Here is a 17,929-nt window from a genome sequence, read left to right on the forward strand (position 1 = left end):
GGGCTTGGGGTACAAAAGGATAACACTCTACACTTACTGGCTGGGTGACCCCAGGCAATTTATTGCTTATCACTGAACCTTAGTTCCCTCATCTGCAAGATGGGGATGATAATAGCACCCATTTCTTTATTTTTTTGAGTTGGAGTCTCACTCTGTCACCCAGACTGGAGTGCAGAGGCCGCTCCCGGCCACCGCAGCCTCGACCTGCTGGGCTCCGGCGATCCTTCCGCCTCAGCTTTCCAAGTAGCTGGAAGTACAGGCACACGCTACCACACCCGGCTGATTTTTTATTTATTGTAGAGATGAGGTCTCACCAAGTTGCCCAGGCGGGTCTTGAACCCGCGGGCTCAGGCAATCCACTCACCTCAGCCTCCCAAAGCCGCAGGATTACAGGCTGAGCCACCGAGCCCGGCTTAGCACCCATTTCTTAATGATGAAGAGTAACTACGTTAACGTAAGAAACACCTTAGTATATGCCTGGCTGCTAAACACTCAACAAATGTTAGCTAGTATTATCTACGCACGCTGATGTTGCAAGTAGAATGGAAAGTGTGACAGAGAACAGGAGGTTTCCGCCACTCATGTTCTGGCTCCTGGGCCATGAGCTGCCCAAACCTGTCTAAACCCACCAAGATAGCTGTCCCCCACCTTCACAGGTGCTGGACTCTAGACAACTGTCAGGGAACTGAATCATAAAAGCAATTATGGCTGCCGGGGACAGAACACTAGAGTTTAATCTTCCAACTTGATGGACTTGGAAGCGTTCTTGTCAATATAAAAGATTTTGTTTGGGGCAGTGGAGAAACCGAGGCCGGCTCCCCGGTGGAACTTCCAGCTCATGGCGCGGTCATAGTCCTGCTGCAGGTTCTGCTGCAAGGTGTTGGCTGCCTTCTTGCTGAGGGCCATGTTGGGCTTTGCAGTCATGTTGGGGGGGCGGCTGAACGAAGGGGACAGGTTTTTTAAGCCACCCATAAGTTTGAGAAATTTCAGTTTCTGTTCTTCGTTCTCAAAACCAGCAGTATCCCATTGGCCAAATTGGGTTCCCTGTGAGAAGAGAAAACAGATGGTCATCTTCCTCGATTCTAAGGCCTTTCCTTCCTCTGGCCCCCACTTTCCAGGGAAGACCCTGCTGAGTAAATGCTTGCTATGTCCCAGGTACAGAGCTAACATGCTGGACAGTGGATGATTTCACTGATCCTAACAAGAGGCCTATGAGGACTGCTGCTCTTGCACCCATCTTACAGACGAGTGAATGGAGACCTGCAGCTTAACAGAGACATAGCCTGATTAGTAACCCTGCTGGAATCCCAACTCAGTTTACCAACAGGAGAGCCCACTTTGACACTCAGCTGTCTTTCTACCTTCCTCCTTTTCCCCAACGGCGTACCTCACCTCACTACATAACACAACACAGCACACATCTCACCTCATACCACACAACAGCACACCTCGCCTTACCATGCAACACAACACCCACCTCACCACATAACAACACAGCCCACACCTCACCTCACACCAACCTCACCTCACACCACACACGCCTCACCTCGCACCACACCGGCACACCCCACCTAATTCCACACAACACACTCACCTCACAACAAAACCCAGCATGCCTCACTGCACAACACAGTATACCTCAGCTCAGCACACAGAACACCTCACAACACAACACAGCATATCTCACCACACAACATAGCACACCTCATCTCACAGCACAACACAGCACCCGCCTCAAAGGTGATGCCTTGCCCCTGACACAGTAGTTGCCCCTCCTGCCTTGGGCCATCCCGGAGGGTAGAGGAGGCAGGAGCCCAAGCGCATCTCCCCCGAGCATGTGTCCCGGTAGAAGGGGCGCAGGCCAGCACGGGGAAAGGCCCTCAGCAAGGCAGAGGCTGGACAAGCCCAGAAAGCCCAAGGCCCACTCTGCCACCCCCGAGGCATGTGCGAGAAAGCGCGAGGCAGCTCAGGAACCCTCCTCTCCTCCATAGCAGTGTGACAAACAAAAAGCCCAGCTCCTGGGAGGCCGCAGACTTCGAGGTCACATGTACGTGGATGCCCCCCACAGTGACCCTAGTCCAGTCCCCTCTGAGCCTCAGTGTTCTCACCTCTAAGATGGTGCTGTGACATTCCCGAGGCTTCTACAAGGCCCACATTAGCCTTTGTACCAAAGCCTGGTGCAAATGCTTGGCACAATGGTCACTCCTGTCCTCACCCCACCACACTGCTGACTCCTCGTCACCTGGGAACTCTCAGTTGCAGGCCACGCCATCCTGGAGCTGATGTCCAGGTCAGCTTTGGAGAATAAGAACCACTGTCATGACAGCTGCCCTGAGTGAGCAGTGGAAACATTCTCCTCGAGTCATGGTGGCCGAGAGGCAGGACAATGACAGGCCTGACCCACAGCCTCTAGAGGCCACCATGGCCACCCATGCTGGGTCTGAGGGCATAGGCGGGGGGCCGGCAGGTCCCGGGCAAGCCAACTCTTCGAGGGCTGCTGCCCACCCGGGGGACCCACCGCCAGCCTAAGTTCCCTCCACACACCTCAGTGGCAATGCCTCCTAGAGCATCCCTGGCATTCCCAGCCCTGTGCCCCCAGACTGTGTTCCTGCCGTCAGGTACTCCGGGGTAACCCCTGAGGCCACAGGCTCCACATTCTTCCTTTCCATATTCAGGGTGTCCTGACAGCTCTGCTCGACAGGGTGGAGAGGAAGCACCCAGAGGTGGGGACAAAACACAGCCCTACTGCACGCCTCGCCAGGCCAGGGTATGAGGCCTGACTTTCAGCAGTGGAAACAGGCTTAGAGACCAGAAGTCGCTTGTCTAGAGTATTTCACTGAGAAAGGAGCAGAGCCAGTAACTGATCTCAGAGCTTTTGCTCCAAATCAGCTTTCCTCTTCTGAGCACTTGGAAGGCCAGAACCAGCCCAAGGCGAGCCTGCTCCCTCTGGAACCTTCTCTTCCTCCCACTAAAACCTAATCTGGTGACGAGTCCTCCAGGGCTGTGCCCAAGTAAATCACGAGGCCGTTTCCCTGTGCCCTGTGCCACTGTCCTCGAGCTGTGGCCTTCCAGCCAGGCTCCCCACGTGCCCCGTCAATGCCCTCCAGTGGGTGCCACTGCATCCAGAGCCCAGGGCTAGCTTTCCACCAGGGTCGCCAAGCAGGCCTGTGGCCTTTCTCAGCCATCATGCCAGCCACATGCCACCTCGCTGGCCCATGCCAGGGACACTCTACGCCCTTTCCTACTTCTGGGCTACGCTGGCCACTGCCCAGCCTGCCCAGGTCTTCCCCAACCTTCTCAGGGGGCCTCAGCACCCTGGAGGCATCTGGCCAGGGTCGCTTCTCGAGTGGCCTCACTGCCCTCCCGTCTAGCATACGCCTGCCACAGCCTCTCTCTCTCCATGGCTTTTCCCGACACTGTTGCCATCCGAACCCTTCTTCCTTTCCTTGTGTGTCAGCCGTTTCCCCACCACCCCAGCCCTCAGGCCACTGGGATGAGGATCCCATGGGCCTCATCTGTTCCATCTCCGGTGTCTGGCGCCTGGCACGTGTCCAGCTGAGTGTCAGGAGGTGTGGAGCACCCTGCCAAGGCCCCCACCGGCCACCCAGGCGGCCCAGCCTCACAATCCTCACGCTGTCCTCCCTCCTGAACTAGCTTCTCAGGCCTAGCTTGGACAGTTCCCAGTCAAACAGGATCTGGACACTGGTCCTGAGAGGCTGCCCCTCCCTCACCGGTCTCCTCCCCTGTTCCTGGCAAGAGCTCATCATGATGTGTCCTCAGGACACCCACCCGACAGGGCTGGAGACAAAATTCCAGGCCGCAGATCTTGGCAGCCCTGAGGGAGGGGGCAAGCACCCCTTTCAGAAGGAAGGAAACCAGCTCAGGACAAGCTGCTGCTGCTGCCCCAGGGCCTGGATGGGCATGGTCCCCCACGCTGCTCCTTGGGCTGTGAGGCAAGGGAAGGGCCAGGATGCAGGGTACTCCGCCTCACAGAGCTCGGCCCCAGACTCACCATCCACTTCCTGGGCTCCAAAGCTTCCGTTTTGCCTGACTCACGGTCGATCTCTTCTTGCAAGGCCTTTCGCCTTACCTGAGTGAGGACGAAAGAGGGAAATGAGACGCAGGAGTTTTCTTGTGAGCCAAGACCCAGAACACAGCTGTGGCTGAGGGAGCAGAGGGTGACAAGGGAAATGCAGCTTGACTCTGCTGCACACAACGTGAAGGTTTGTGTCACATTTATCCTCATCTCAAGAGTCACAGTCCCCTGGCCTAAAATGGGCATGCCCAATTCATCCCCTTAGCCAGGGTTTCTTGAGAATGAGTTTTCCTAGAAACTTAAGCTTAACCGCCTTCACCACTAGAACACTTTTTGTTTGTAGTAGCCATTTGGGATGGAAACTTTCTCAAAACTCAATGCCCAAGCTCTGCCTTCCTGTGCAGAGAATACTGTAGTTAACTTTCATGATGACAGTGTTGTTTTCTAGAAAGAAGACAGACTGTGGAGTCAGGAAGAGGTCAGTTTGAATCCCAGCACTGCCATAACTAGCTGTATGGCGTTGGGTAAGTCACTTCACCTTTCTGAATGTTGGTCTAATTATCTGTAACATATGGAAATATCAGCCATGTTGGACGGCAAATAAGAGAAACAGAAATATCTATGCAAAGCACGTGGCAGAGAATCAGGGCACACAGTAGGACCATCTTTTTTTTTTTTTCTTTTGAATTGGAGTCTCACTATTACCCAGGCTGGAGTATAGGGGCATGCTCACAGTCACCCCAGTGTCGACCTGCTGGGCTCCAACGATCCTTCTGCCTCAGTGTTCCAAGTAGCCAGTATTACAGGCGTGTGCTACCGCACCTGGTTATTTATTTTTTTATTGTAGAGACAAAGTCTCACCAGGTGGCCCGGACTAGTCTCGAACCTGTGGGCTTTGCCAATTCACTCGCCTCGGCCTCCCATGTGCTGGGATTACAAGCTGAGCCACCGAGCCTGGCCTGTAGGACCTTCTTATACACAGTTGCTAGTACAGTTCAAGGTCACCACTGGAGCACCAGTGGCCCTACTGTCTGACATAGAATCTCCCTCTCTCTCAAGGGTGCAGGTATAACTTTGGCTTCCCCGATTGATGGCCTGTCCTCCTCCCTTATAATCTGCCACAAACTGCAAAATGAGATGACCATGTACACAGTTAAGAATTACCTAGCACAAGAGTCAAAGTGACAGCTGTAGGGATGAGAGAGAAAATAAGGCACATCCCTCCAGCACAATCACAGATGTGGAGTGTTGACAGCAGATGTGCATTTATCAAAATGGGAAGCAGTTCGTCACTTAAGTAATCAAAGTGAAAAGAACAGTGTGCACAGCATTTTATGTTGTTTTAAAAGTATACATATGGACTGGGCATGGTAGCTCACACCTGTAATTCCAGCACTTTGGGAGGCTGAAGCAGGAGGATTACTTGAGCCCAGGAGTTTGAGACCAGCCTGGGTAACATAGCAAGACCTAGCCTCTACAAAAAATAATAATAATAAAAAAAAATTAGCTGAGCTTGGTGGCATGCGCCTGTAGTTCCAGCTACTCCTGAGTCTGAGAGGGGAGGATCACCTGAGTCCAGGAGGTTGAGGGCTGCAGTGTGCACTGCACTCCAGCCTGGATAACAGAGTGAGACCCCCCAACTCAAAAAATAATAAATAAAATAAAATAAGGCCAGGCATGGTGGCTATAATCCCAGCACTTTGGGAGGCCAAGGTAAGAGGACCGCCTGAGCCCATGGGTTTGAAACCAGCCTGGGCAGCTTGGCAAGACCTCACCTCTACAATAAATCAAAAAATTAGCCAGGCATGGTGGTGTGTGCCTGTTGTTCCAGCTACTTGGAAGGCTGAAGCAGAAGGATCATCTAAGCCCAGCAGGCCGAGGCTGCGGTGGCCATGAGCGTGCCAGTGCACTCCAGCCTGGGCAACAGAGTGAGACTCCAACTCTAAAATAAAATAAAATAAAATGGCACATATATAGTTACAAGGAAAAAAATCTAGAAGGCTGTAACAAAGAGTTAATAGAGATTATCACTACATGGTAGGATTTCAGGTCTTTTATCTCCCCCAAGTATGTTATTTTTCCCATTTTTTAACACATGAACTTTTAGTATTTATGGGAAAAATAGGTTCCCTTACGCTAAAGTTATCTCTGTCATTCCAAACATTTAGAGAGTGTCTTAGAAAATGCATTCAATCGACACAAATAAATACAAAGCACAGGGACTCCCGGTGGGCCTTGCCCAGATGAAGTGTGTAGGTATTGTGGCTGCCAGGGGTTCGGGAACTGCTGTGCCCTCAGGGGCTAAGGAGACTTAGGAAAGGAGCCAAGGGGAGGGCCTGGGGCCAAGAAAGGAAAATCAGGGCCCTTTCTCTGCCCTGTGTGGCCACCCAGCTACCTTAACAGCAGCACCAGCAGCCCTGGTCCTGACCCCGCGAGCTAGGCCTGACTCCCACCTTCGGGGAGGCTGGTGAGCTCCTGTGTCAGGGGGACAGGGCTTTGGCGTCCCTCAAGGGGACCTCAGTGAGGCCCCCTTGAGGTCTAGGCTTGGAGTCTCCTTCCCCAGGGAGAGTTCCCCAGTGCTCCGAAATCAGGTCTGGGACTTATGCGTCACTGGTGGGCCTCCCTCCTCCTGCCCAGCCCATGGCTCAGTCCTCATTCCATTCTCCCTCTCTCCTGGAGTGGAAGGGCTATGAGATGGGCGGTCTCTGTCTCCCCACCTCACACCCTGTGATTCAGTGCTCAGCTAACGACATGCTGATGGAGTATAAGGACGGCAATCAGGGAACCGGCTGCCACTTATCAAGCATAGCTGAGGCCAGTCCCTGCTGGCTGCCTCAGAAATGTGACCCCACTTGGTCTTGTGAAGGCCTGTGCTATCATGGTCCCTACTTCACAGAAAGGAAAACTGAGGGTCGGTGAGGTTAGTGGCTGCCAGGTCCCCTGGTCACTAATATTCTAATGCCAGGTCTTAGGATTCCGGACTATAAAAACATCCCAATTCCAGAAAGTCCAGTTCCTACTTTGGGTGCATTTGCCAGGGGCTCTGGCACAACAGAAGAAGCTGGTTCATGATAGAACAACTTCTCTAAATGTTCCTGAATTCATCCAGGAAGTGGCAGCCCATGGGCCTGGCTAAACATGTGTCACCTGCCTTGGCTACAGGGCCTGGGGGACAGGCCCCACATCCTGCAGTGGCCTACAGGGAATGGCCAGGTGGGTCCCTCAGCTATAGCCGCACAGATGGAAAGGTCCCCTGCTTGAGGTGGGGGCAGGAGCAAGGTCCCTGCCCCAGAGGTGTGTCACAGAAAGCCAGGTGGCCTTTGGAGTCTCTGGTACCTCAAGACCAGGATCGTGCAGCCTGGCAAGCATGCCTCAAGGGTAGCACAGGGATGGGGAAGTGCGCAGAGGGTCTGGGTGTACCTGGTCTATGTGCGCCTCATCCATGTTGCCCTTCTTCTCCAACACCACCTCCAGGTCTGTGTCTGGTTCCTGCACGAGAGGGCAGAGCTGGCTAAGGTTCAATTCCACCACAAAGGCCTCTGCCCCAGCACCAGCCAGGAAGAGCGTGACAAAGTTCAGAGAAGACCCCAGACCACAGCATCATCCCAAGCTCTGCCATGCAGACAGCACCTCAGTCAACAAAGCCCCTCCCAGCCTTTCCTTGCCACGATTCTCCCCCACACCCAAAACAGTGGTACTGACCTATTTGACAGATGAAGAAACTGAGGCTCAGAGAGGCAAAGTGACTACCACAAGGTCACCCCATGGCTCAGGGACAAGGCTGATTCTTACCAGGTCTCCTGACTCAGGGCTTCACATGTTACCTGACCTCCTATGGTGACATCAAACCAGCCAGAGGACAGGACCTGCAGATAGCTCTCTCTTCCACACTGCCACCTGAGTGTTAGTCACCAACCCCTCTCTTGCCTGGACAATCACAACGTCTCTAACTCCTGCTTCCTCATCCCTCCCACACACCCCACTCCCATCCACTCCACAGGGAAGCTTGGGTGCACTGTGAAACTCAATCGGACCACGTCACCTCCCTCCCACAAGCCCATCAGGGACTCTCATCTTGTTCATATGAAAATCCAGACTCCTGTCTCTTGGCCCTGCCACCTCAACCTCCCATCGCCCCTGCCTCACCCAGTTCCTGCAACTGGGTCTCTTCAACCCTTTCTGGACCTCCCTCTGCAGGTCTCAGCGCCTATGTTACTCCTCACTGAGCCTGCCCTGACCATGCTAACATGCACCTCACCCTCTCATGGACCTTAGCCCCAAGCCGTCTAACGGTGACCTCAGGGTGGCCACCTTCCTCTGGTCCTTCACCAGTGACAACTTCTGACGTTGCGTGTGTCCTTACTTGAAGTGTGCTCTGCCTGGCACCTTGCACCACATGTGTGATGACCCAGGGTGGGCCTCTTCACCTCCCATCACCCACCCAGTCCTGGAACACATGTGTGCATTTGCCTGATTTGGTGGGCTGCTCAGGGAGGTAGAGCCCCCCTCCCAGAAGTCATTAAGCCAAGGGACTCTCTTTCACTGGGTCCTGGGAGAAGGGAGACTAGATTCTGATGGGGCCGGGCCTCAAAGCCTCCAGGACTCCTCCTCACCCTGAGGTTCCTGAATAAAGGAAGATACCAACGAAATGCATTAGGGCAAAGCTAGAGAAGTTCAGCAACCACAACTAATTCCTATATTCCAATCCAGAGGCCACCCTATGTTCCCCACCCCCATCTGGTCCAGCTGAGTGCTGGCCACATAGATGCCTTCCTGATGGCTAGATCCTGCAGGCTCACCCCTGCAGTTGGTATAACTGAGCCCAGTCCTCCATGCCAGGCCCACCCATCAGCAAGTACTCAATACACATCAGCCAGCATCATTACTTCAGGGCACAGGTCAATGGCTGGTCCGAGGTCACCCAGCAGATTGGTTTGGGAAGAGAACCCAGGGCTTGTTCTAATGGAAGCCTGTCATTTCTTGGGCTCTACTAATACTGGCTTCTATGAGGCTACATAGATGGTTTCTGAGAAGGGATAAAACCCTAAGTTCAGAAGTCAGACTGTCTGGGTTTGAATCCCAGCTCCACTGCTTACTAATAAGTTACCTTAGACAAGGTATTTAACTCCCTTAAGCCTCAGTTGTCTTGTCTGTTAAGCAGGGATAACCACAGCAGCTACCTTACCAGACTAGGAGGATGAAACAGGTTAATACATGGAGAGCACTTAGCACAGTGCCAGGCACATAGTAAGCACTCACGGAACGTCAGCCTGGCTGGGCGCAGTGGCTCATGCCTGTAATCCCATTTTGGGAGGCCTGGGCAGGAGAAATGCTTGAGGCAAGGAGTCTGAGACCAGACTGGGCAACATAGCGAGACCCTGTCTATACAAAAAATAAAAAATAAATTAAAAACAATAAAAATGAACTATCAGCCACCAGACACTCTGAAGGGCCAGACACCTGCTAGGAGTAGGGCAAACACCCCAAACAGGACACACCCTATTTTGTTTCTGTCTACACGTTCAAGTACACACCCTGAGGACAGGAATGGTGGCCCTGTGGGCCCTGGTGGTGGCCCAGCTGGGAAAGGCTGCAGATCGGGGGAGCCCCAGCCCTCCAGCTCACCTCTAGCCCCTCAGGCCCCACTTCAGAAAGCCTGTCAGGCTGGAGATGGCGGTCTCCGTGGGCTTCACCAGCCATCACCCACTCACTTCCTCCTGGTTACAGGACCCGGGTTTTTCTCTCGGACACTGCCTCCCCACCCCATCTCAGAAGACACGATTTAGGTGGGACTGACACCCTCAGCCCCTCATCCCTGGTTTCAGATCATGCCTAGAATCACCTAATTGAGGCCTGTGAAAACAGCCCTGGAACTTTGCCTGTCATTGTTTTAAAAGGGTCACCCTTTCTTCCTTTGGGGGTGGCTGAACTACGTGACCAACATGCTATGCGGCCTAGAACCACCGTGACCATCATGCTATGGGGTGAGGGGGTGGAGAAGAGGCTGGGCCTAAAACCAGGATTGAAAAATACAAAGCCCAGAGGTGAGGAAAGCCACACAGGCACCTCCTGCTGTCCCAATAGATTTGATTCCTAGACTGTGTATATTGAGCTCAGACAGTAAACTCGGAGAGCTACAGGTACCACGTGATCTCAAATTATTTAGTTCCTGAGTTTTGTATAGCCAAGTGGCAAGCATTCAGAAAGCAAGAGATTCTTCTGACAAACTGATCCCAATTGATTCAGATCCTGACTTCAGACAGTGTAAACTTGGGTAGCATTTTGATAGCAAAGGATATCTATATTATCAGTGATATTGCATATGAGCCCCTGGATCCAGTCATACTTGCAGCTAGCCAACCCATAACCTTTCCAAATACATTTGTCAATAAACCCCCTTTTTTGACTGAAGTCAACTTAATTAGGGTCTGGCAGCTATGAGCACTAGTATTCACGTAGGTGCAAACACACACACACACGTTCATAACCCTCACCCTTATCCTAACCCTCGCCCTTATCCTCCCAAGGCACAGGCCATTTCTGAAGGAAAGCCTACCTCCTTCCAAGGGTCTCCTGCTGCCTCACTCTCTTCCCTCTTCTTCTTCTTCTTCTTCCTTTTCAGAGCTGGCTCCTCAAGGCCTGGCTGCTCCACCTTTTTCTTGGATTTCCTTTTCTTCTTCCCTGGAGCCTTGGGGCCATCTTCTATAGGGATATATTCTGGAGCCTCGACTTTGACTGGCTTCTTTTTACTTCCTTTCCTGGAGCTGCTCTCCATGGCCCTGGAGGGCTTGGAGGGGCCTAGGAGGGGGTCCCCCTCCTGGTGGATTTTTCTCTTCTTCTTCACCTTCCCGCTGTGTTCCCCGGGACTCCCCTGCTTCCGTTTCTGCCCCAAGGTTGCCTGCTCCTTCCCTTCCTTCCCTCCTGAGCAGGTGGACATGGCATCCCTGGCCTCACAGAACCAGGGGTCCTGCACTGAGAAGGCTGTGGAGGCCTGGGCCTTTTTCTCCTTCTTGTGTTTTTTGAGCTTCTTGCCAACTCTGGTCTCCTCCTCGTCCTTTCTGGGGTCTGAAAAGGTAACCACCCCAGAGCCATGGGACATGTCTGGAGGGGACTTCCTCTTCTTTTTCTTCTCCCCACTGAGAAACTCCAAGTGTCCAAGGGCCTGCTTCCTGGGGCTGGGTGACTTCTCTGTCCTTTGGGCATGCAACGTGGTGTTAGGTTCGTGTTCCTCACAAAGGGCGCTGTGGCCCTTCTTTTTCTTCTTTTTCTTCACAAGAGGTATCTTGGGCGTCTGCGCTTGGCCCATATTCTTAGATGTGGCTCTTACAGGATAAGTATCAGTCAAATGATCATCATTGCCGAAAACTGAGTCTCGAGTTTCTGGGTCTTTGACTACCTTCTTCTTCTTTTTCTTTTTATCTGGGAGCCCAAGGCCCAGGTCTACTTTGTGGGTCTTCGTGATCATTCCTGAAAAAAAGAAATGGCACAAATTACCCCAACAACAAGCCACCCTGTGTTCAATTCTAAGCACTGCCAAGACCATGTGTCAGTGGGTGGTCTGAGGTGTTGGGGGATGGGGGAAATGGTCATGATTTCTTTTAAAAAAATAGTAGCATGAAGTTTAAATTCAGGCAACCCTATGTTCAAATCCAGACAGCTCTCACCTTGTCAATCGGCTAACCTCCATGAACCTCAGTTTCTCCATCTGGAAAATGGGGGAATGTAACTTCCTTCCTGTTGAAAGGAATAATCCATGGAGATAATCCATGCAAAGTGCTTGGCACATTGTTGATTCCTTTCTCCAAACCCCCTCCTCAAACCCCCAAGCCTAGTCACTCACTCAAAAACTCTTTACTGACTGCTTACCCTGGGCCAGCCGGCAGGATACAATGGCTATGAAGCCAGAAAGGCAAGTCGCTGCCCTCAGGGGCGTGCCTTTTACTGGTTGAAGTGCACAGAAATCCTGAGAAAAGGTCAGCGCCTCTTGCTGATTCCCACCAAAGGCAGTAACAGCACCCTTCTGAATCGCTAATCCTGCCTCACCTAAGAGCTCTCCAGCTTTGGGTCTAGAGATGAATCCCCTCTACCTGCTTCCTGGGTAGTTCACTCTCCTGACTTCCCGTGTGGGTTCCCATGTGCTAGAAATAAGAGCAGCAGTAAGGTATGGTGAAAGGAGCCTCAGTTCGGTCTCAAGAGACCGGGGTTCAAATGGTGACTCTGACACACTCTTGCCACATGCCCTTGGCTTCTCTGAATCTGTTTCCCCATCCATGAAAAAGAGACGGATCAGAAGCTGCCTGGGTTGGGGGCCACATCGGGCCTGCAAGCTTGTTTCACTGCTTTTAAAACTTCCAACCGACTGTCAACATTTAATGATTCTAGATACACACAGTATCTAGAATACGCAGATTTCCTTGGACAGATGTCACCAAGGCACCTGGGAAAATGGGCTGGAACCCTCAAAAGACTTAGGCTTCCAGCAGGGTTACTTCTCTTGTTTCTGTCACCAGCCCAGTTCCTGCCACTCCCTGGGCTAGATGACAAGGTGACACCCAGGGCATCTGGAAACAAAATATTCCCTCAGAGGTTAGGACCCTGGGAGGGAAAGTTCAGGCACTTCTCCATCCCATACTCCTCCTTAGCTTCAGAGTCCAGAGGGTCCACACTGGATCCGACTCACTGTAAGCAGCTTCAGAGAGCCAGGCCAGCCCTGAGCAATAGCTCAAGTTCATTCATAACTCACTCCAAGAGCACCTGCAGAGTCAAGGGAATAACTATCTCATTCATTATTCCTATCTGTCCTGTTTTCTGATGTATTGCCAGAGCCTAGCTCAGTGCCTGACACAAAGCAGGTGTTCAAATAAATACACATTGAATGAATGAATGCCAGAGACAGAGATGAACAGGATAAAACACCGCCCACCAAAAAGAGAGTTAGGTGTGGGAGGGAATGAGGTGTAATAATGATGACACAGGTAATAAAAGCAAGGATAGTGGGAAGGTCAGGGTGACAGAGATCATGCAACCTGCCCTACCAGTTGTCAGGAAAGGTTCTGAAGAACAGATGCTTCCAGTTTGGGGAACTGCGGGATGGCAGTGTTAATCCCTAAGACAAAGGGCACAGGTGGGTAGGTGGAGGGCTCGGGAGACAGGCTGGTCTGGACAGATGCCTCGAGACATCCAAGAGGAGACATTCACTAGAAAGGTAGATATATGGATATGAGGCTCAGGGGTGACTGCGTTAACATGGGTGACATAAACTTAGGAATATATGGGTAGAAATAAAGCCTTGAATAGAACAAGCCAAGCCAAGAACTCAAGAAATACAGGAGATCCCTCTTATCCCAGGTGTCCATTTGCTGGGTTTCAGTTACTCATGGTCAATCCCAGCCCCAAAACAGACTAGTACAGTACAGTGAGACATTTGGAGAAAGACCACATTCACATGACTTTTTTTTATGAGTTGGAGTCTCACTCTGTAGCCCAGACTGGAGTGCAGTGGCCGCTCCCAGCCACCACAGCCTCGACCTGCTGGGCTCCGGCCATCCTTCCGCCTCAGCCTTCCAAGTAGCTGGAACTACTGGCAGGCGCTACCACGCCCGGCTGACTCTTTGATTTATTGTAGAGATGAGGTCTCGCCAAGTTGCCCAGGCGGATCTCGAACCCGCGGGCTCAGGCAATTCACTCACCTCAGCCTCCCAAGGCGCGGGATTACAGGCTGAGCCACCGAGCCCGGCTTCACATGACTTTTATTACTGTATGTTATAAGTGTTCTATTTTACTATTAGTTATTAACTTCTTACTGTGCCTGATTCATAAATTAAACCTTATCATAGACAGTATGCATAAGAAAAAACATAATATATATAGAGTCTGGTACTATCCATGGTTTCAGGCATGCACTGGGAGTCTAGGGACCATCCCCCGCGGAGAAAGGGGAACAACTGTATTGACATTTAAATAAGTGGGCAGAGGAAAGTTCTGACAAGAACAAAGAGTCCAAGGGGAGGCTGCGGGTCAACTTAATTCCCCTCTCTCCTCATCTCTGCACTCAGAATACTGTATTCCTCTTCAGCCTGCCACCCCAGATGGAGTCACCCTTTCAAGAAGAAAAGAGGAATCGAAACTTCCAGTGATCTCCAGACGCTTTCTCCAAGAGCGCCCTGAAGCTCCCGCAGGAGCCATGCGAAGGCTGGTGTGAATACCCGGCCTCACGGGCCTTGGGGACAGTAATTCACTTGCCCTAAGTCCCAAAGTCAGCAAGTGGCAAGGCAGAGATTCGAACCCAACCCACCGGACTCCAGAACCGGTGCAGCGACACCCCACTCCCCCGCAGGAGCCCTAGCAGGACGCGAGGACCAGAAAGCGAGACCGCTCCCTCCAGGGTCCGCCGAGTCAAAGCTTCTGCAAAAACACACAGGGAGGGATTACGCGGGGTCCTAGGCCAGGCTTGACGGCGGAAAAACTTCCTGGAGGCGGCAGCCTGAGGCCAGGGTGGGTGCACACCGATGACTGGGGGAATCGAATCTGAAGGTGCAGGTGGCCCACTTCACCCCTCCTCTCCGCGGCGCAAATTCCCAGGCGCAATTTCCAGACCCCGCGCCGCCACGCCAGCATCGCACCCAGGCACTCACCCGTAGGCCAAACTTGCTCACCTCCACGTGAGAGCCCGCTCCTCTGTGACCCGGAAGTCAACTTCGAGTCGTTGGCCCACCTCCTCGGGTTCCGGCTTCTTCCGGGTCGCAGCTGTACGGCGCACGCGGTTGCCGTGGAAACCGCGGCCATGGCTGTGCCCGGGCTGGACTCCGGCCGCACCGTCCAGCGCGAGGAGCTTAGCTGCTCCGCAAACTCGTCGGTCACGCCAGTGCTCGCCGTGTCTCCTGGGTCCCCAGAGATGCCTCTCTCTCCGGGGCAGGTCACCGAGCCGCCGAGCAAGAGCCTGTGGGAGCAGATCTGCGAGGGTAGGCAGCACGGACCGGCCGAGAGGGGCGGGACCCGGGCGGCCGGGCTGGGGAGCACCCACTGTGCTCCAGGCGGCTATCGTGCCAGGCCCAGGACAGCCGTGCCGCGGGCCCGCCGGGCTCCGCGTTTTACGCAAGGGGAAACTGAGGCTCGGAGAGGCTGGCCTTACACCTCGATGCCCTCAAAGGCAAGGGGACGGCAAGGAAAGCGGAGGAAAGAAGGATATGTGTTGTGGACCGGTTGTTTTAAGACCTGCTTTAGTGAACCAGTTAGAATCGCTGGGGCGGAGATGGGAACCTTGTTAAAAACGTAGGTTTCCTGGCCCCGCCCACGGAGCATCAAAAGGGAACCAGGAAATCTGCACTTTGAAGAGTGCACCAGGTAATTCTAATGTAAGTAATCAGTGGCCCATACGTTGAGGAATCATGGTGTGGATAAAGGAGTTAATACCTTCTTGCTTCATACTTCCCTTACCTCCCCACCCCCATGGAATTTAGCTCAACTTCTTTGTGGCCCTGCGGTACTCTTCAGTTTCGCTGGACAAGTTGCATAAGTTATCCTCTCTGTAAAGTGAGCAGAATAACGGCATCTATTTCATAGTGTAACCAGATAGTCACAGAAAGTGACATAGTCATAGAAACTGCCTGATTGACAGTAAGAGCTGACTATGTGTTAGTTCTTAATGAATAATGTTGGGTAGTGGCTTTTTCCTCCACTAGACTGTAAGCTCCCCAAGGTGAGTGACTCAGATTTTTCATTCTTGTGGCCACTATCACTAGCTGAGCTGTCTGAAACAGCGCTGTTCAAGAAAACTTTCCAATAATCTGTGCCATTAAATATGGTAGTCACTAGTCATGGGTGCTTATTGAGCATTTGAAATGTAGTTAATGTAATTAAGGAACTGAATTTCTTATTTTACTTTTAATAAACTTAAGTAGCCACGTGTGGCTAGTGGCTACTGTATTGGACAGTGCAGGTCAATAAATGTTTAATGAATAATAAAAGAATGAATGCACCAGTATATGAAAGAGAGAGCAATGAGTTGAAAAAAGTGGTGAATACAACGAGAATCGTGGAATGAGTTGATAGATACCCTCAAAGGCCTTCAACCTTCACCCAGTGCTTAAATTCCTTCTCCAGCATTACATTTCACTGGAAAATCTGTTTCATTTAGAATGTTTTCCTTGTAACTTTTATATCTAGGTCCTTACCTCTTGGTGCTATGACCCACAGAGCTAATCACCCTACTACAAAGAATCCATTCAAATATTTGAAGGTGGTTGTTATGGTGAAGTTTCCCCCAGACCTTTCTCTTCTCCATGCCAAACAGTTTTTCATAATAGAACTTACTTATATTGTGGGGGAAGTGCTCGACCTCATCTATAAGAAGAGGATAATTGTTTTACCTACCTCACAGGGCTGTTGTGAGGACCAAATAATGTATGCAGAGGTACTTACCACAGTGCTTGACATTTAGAAAGTAATCAATAAGTGTTCATTATTGTTGACAAAGAAACATGCTTTGCATTGTGTTTTACAGTTAGTGTTTATTTTAACTAAACAGGCCTGTAGGGAGAAAGCAAAGACAAAGAATTTTGGTGCTCTCTGAAGAGCAAGTGAATTGATGCCACTTATAAAATGATGAGAGTTACAAAATGAGGTTGAGTTCGGCATTGGTGAATTGTACACATGGGCACTGTGATGATTTTTTTAAATTATTTTATTTGTAAATGTTTTCTTATTTTAATTGACAAATAAAATTGTTTATATTTATCATACAGAACGTGATGTTTTAAAATACATATACATTGTGCCATGGCTAAATTAAGCTAATTAACATATGCATTACCTCACATAGTTATCATTTTTGTGGCATGAACACTTAAAACTTACTCTAAGCACTTTTCAAGAATACAGTGTGTTGTTATTAGCAATAGTCATCATGTTATACAATAGATCTCTTGGCCTTATTCCTCCTAGCTTAAGTTTTATATCTTTTGACCAGTATCTCCCCAACACCCCTCCCCCAGCCACCCTACCCCCTGGTAACCATTCTACTCTCCACTTCTAGGAGTGCAACTCTTTTTTAGCTCCCACATGTAAGTGAGATGACATGGAATTCGTTTTTCTGTGCCTGACTTATTTCACTTAACATAGTGTCCTCCAGATTCATCCATGCTGTTGCAAATGACATGATTACTGTAATGATTTTTATAAGCTAAATGAATAAGCCCAATTCTTAAACATCCAGCAAATGCAATTTTCTGTAACAAACATCATGAGTGAATTCAGTTTCTCACAACAAACATGCTTTGGTCATTTTTAAGTATTACATTCTATTAGGGTATCTCCATTTTAAAAGCACATAATCATAGCAAACAGACCTGCCAGAAACTTGATTTCATGAAGACAAAGTGCAAAATAGGTAAATATCTAACATAAATAAGACCTTTAACCTACATGGCTAGTGCTCTTCTGCAAGTGTGTACATGCCTGCCTCTATGATAACTGATTTGTAAGTATTCTTCAGTTTTCTCCCTTCTCTTTCCAGTGACAACTGACAGCTTTGTATTCTCAAAAGTACCTGTATTAGTATCAATAAACTGCTTTCCTACCAAGGCTTCTAATTAAATCTTACAGTAGATTTTGACTTAAGATGCTGAAATATGATTTTGCTGGGTGCAGTGGCTCATGCCTGTAATTCCAGCACTTTGGGAGGTGGAGACAAGAGGATTGCCTGACCAATCTGATCAACATGGCAAGACCTCATCTCTACAATAAATCAAAAGATTAGCCAGACTTGGTGGCGCATGCCTGTGGTTCCAGCTATTTGGAAGGCTGAGGCGGGAGGATCACCTAAACCCAGCAGGTGGAGGCTGCTGTGGCTGTGAGCATGCCACTGCACTCCAGCCTGTGTGACAGAGTGAGACT

General features: G+C 50.8%; 2 protein-coding genes across 3 annotated transcripts in view; one reads left to right on the forward strand and one right to left on the reverse strand.

The window, feature by feature from the left end:
- Positions 1-707: 707 nt before the first annotated feature.
- KNOP1 (lysine rich nucleolar protein 1) lies at positions 708-14,725 on the reverse strand. Of its 2 annotated transcripts, none has more exons than XM_008062334.1 (5): positions 14,671-14,725; positions 10,593-11,503; positions 7,457-7,525; positions 4,013-4,090; positions 708-1,044 (listed from the first exon to the last, which is right to left on the reverse strand). In XM_008062334.1, exons 2-5 carry the CDS (start codon positions 11,499-11,501, stop codon positions 733-735), a joined length of 1,368 nt encoding a protein of 455 aa, XP_008060525.1. In that variant the 5' UTR covers positions 11,502-11,503; positions 14,671-14,725; the 3' UTR covers positions 708-732. The 2 variants fall into 2 exon arrangements, with proteins under 2 accessions (XP_008060525.1, XP_008060534.1); XM_008062343.1 differs by having other exon boundaries at positions 14,692-14,708.
- Positions 14,726-14,803: 78 nt separating this feature from the next.
- The window catches only part of IQCK (IQ motif containing K), a 134,057-nt gene continuing 130,931 nt past the window's right edge, over positions 14,804-17,929 (forward strand). Inside the window, exon 1 of the mRNA XM_021714492.1 lies at positions 14,804-14,997. Within this exon, the coding sequence (XP_021570167.1) occupies positions 14,820-14,997 (178 nt within the window). The 5' untranslated portion in view covers positions 14,804-14,819. The remainder of the gene's footprint in view (positions 14,998-17,929) is intronic.

The sequence above is a fragment of the Carlito syrichta genome, unplaced genomic scaffold (genome assembly GCF_000164805.1).
Source record: "Carlito syrichta isolate Samal-C Ts95f unplaced genomic scaffold, Tarsius_syrichta-2.0.1 Scaffold95881, whole genome shotgun sequence".
Taxonomy (NCBI): Eukaryota; Metazoa; Chordata; class Mammalia; order Primates; family Tarsiidae; genus Carlito; species Carlito syrichta.

Excerpts from the sequence above, each read along its gene's own strand:
- KNOP1 (XM_008062334.1), bottom strand. The coding sequence starts at position 11,501 with ATGATCACGAAGACCCACAAAGTAGACCTGGGCCTTGGGCTCCCAGAT. Across the intron at positions 7,526-10,592 it reads CAGGAGACCCTTGGAAGGAG|GAACCAGACACAGACCTGGA; the intron begins GTAGGCTTTCCT and ends CCTCTCGTGCAG. Across the intron at positions 1,045-4,012 it reads TGGAGCCCAGGAAGTGGATG|GGAACCCAATTTGGCCAATG; the intron begins GTGAGTCTGGGG and ends CTCTTCTCACAG.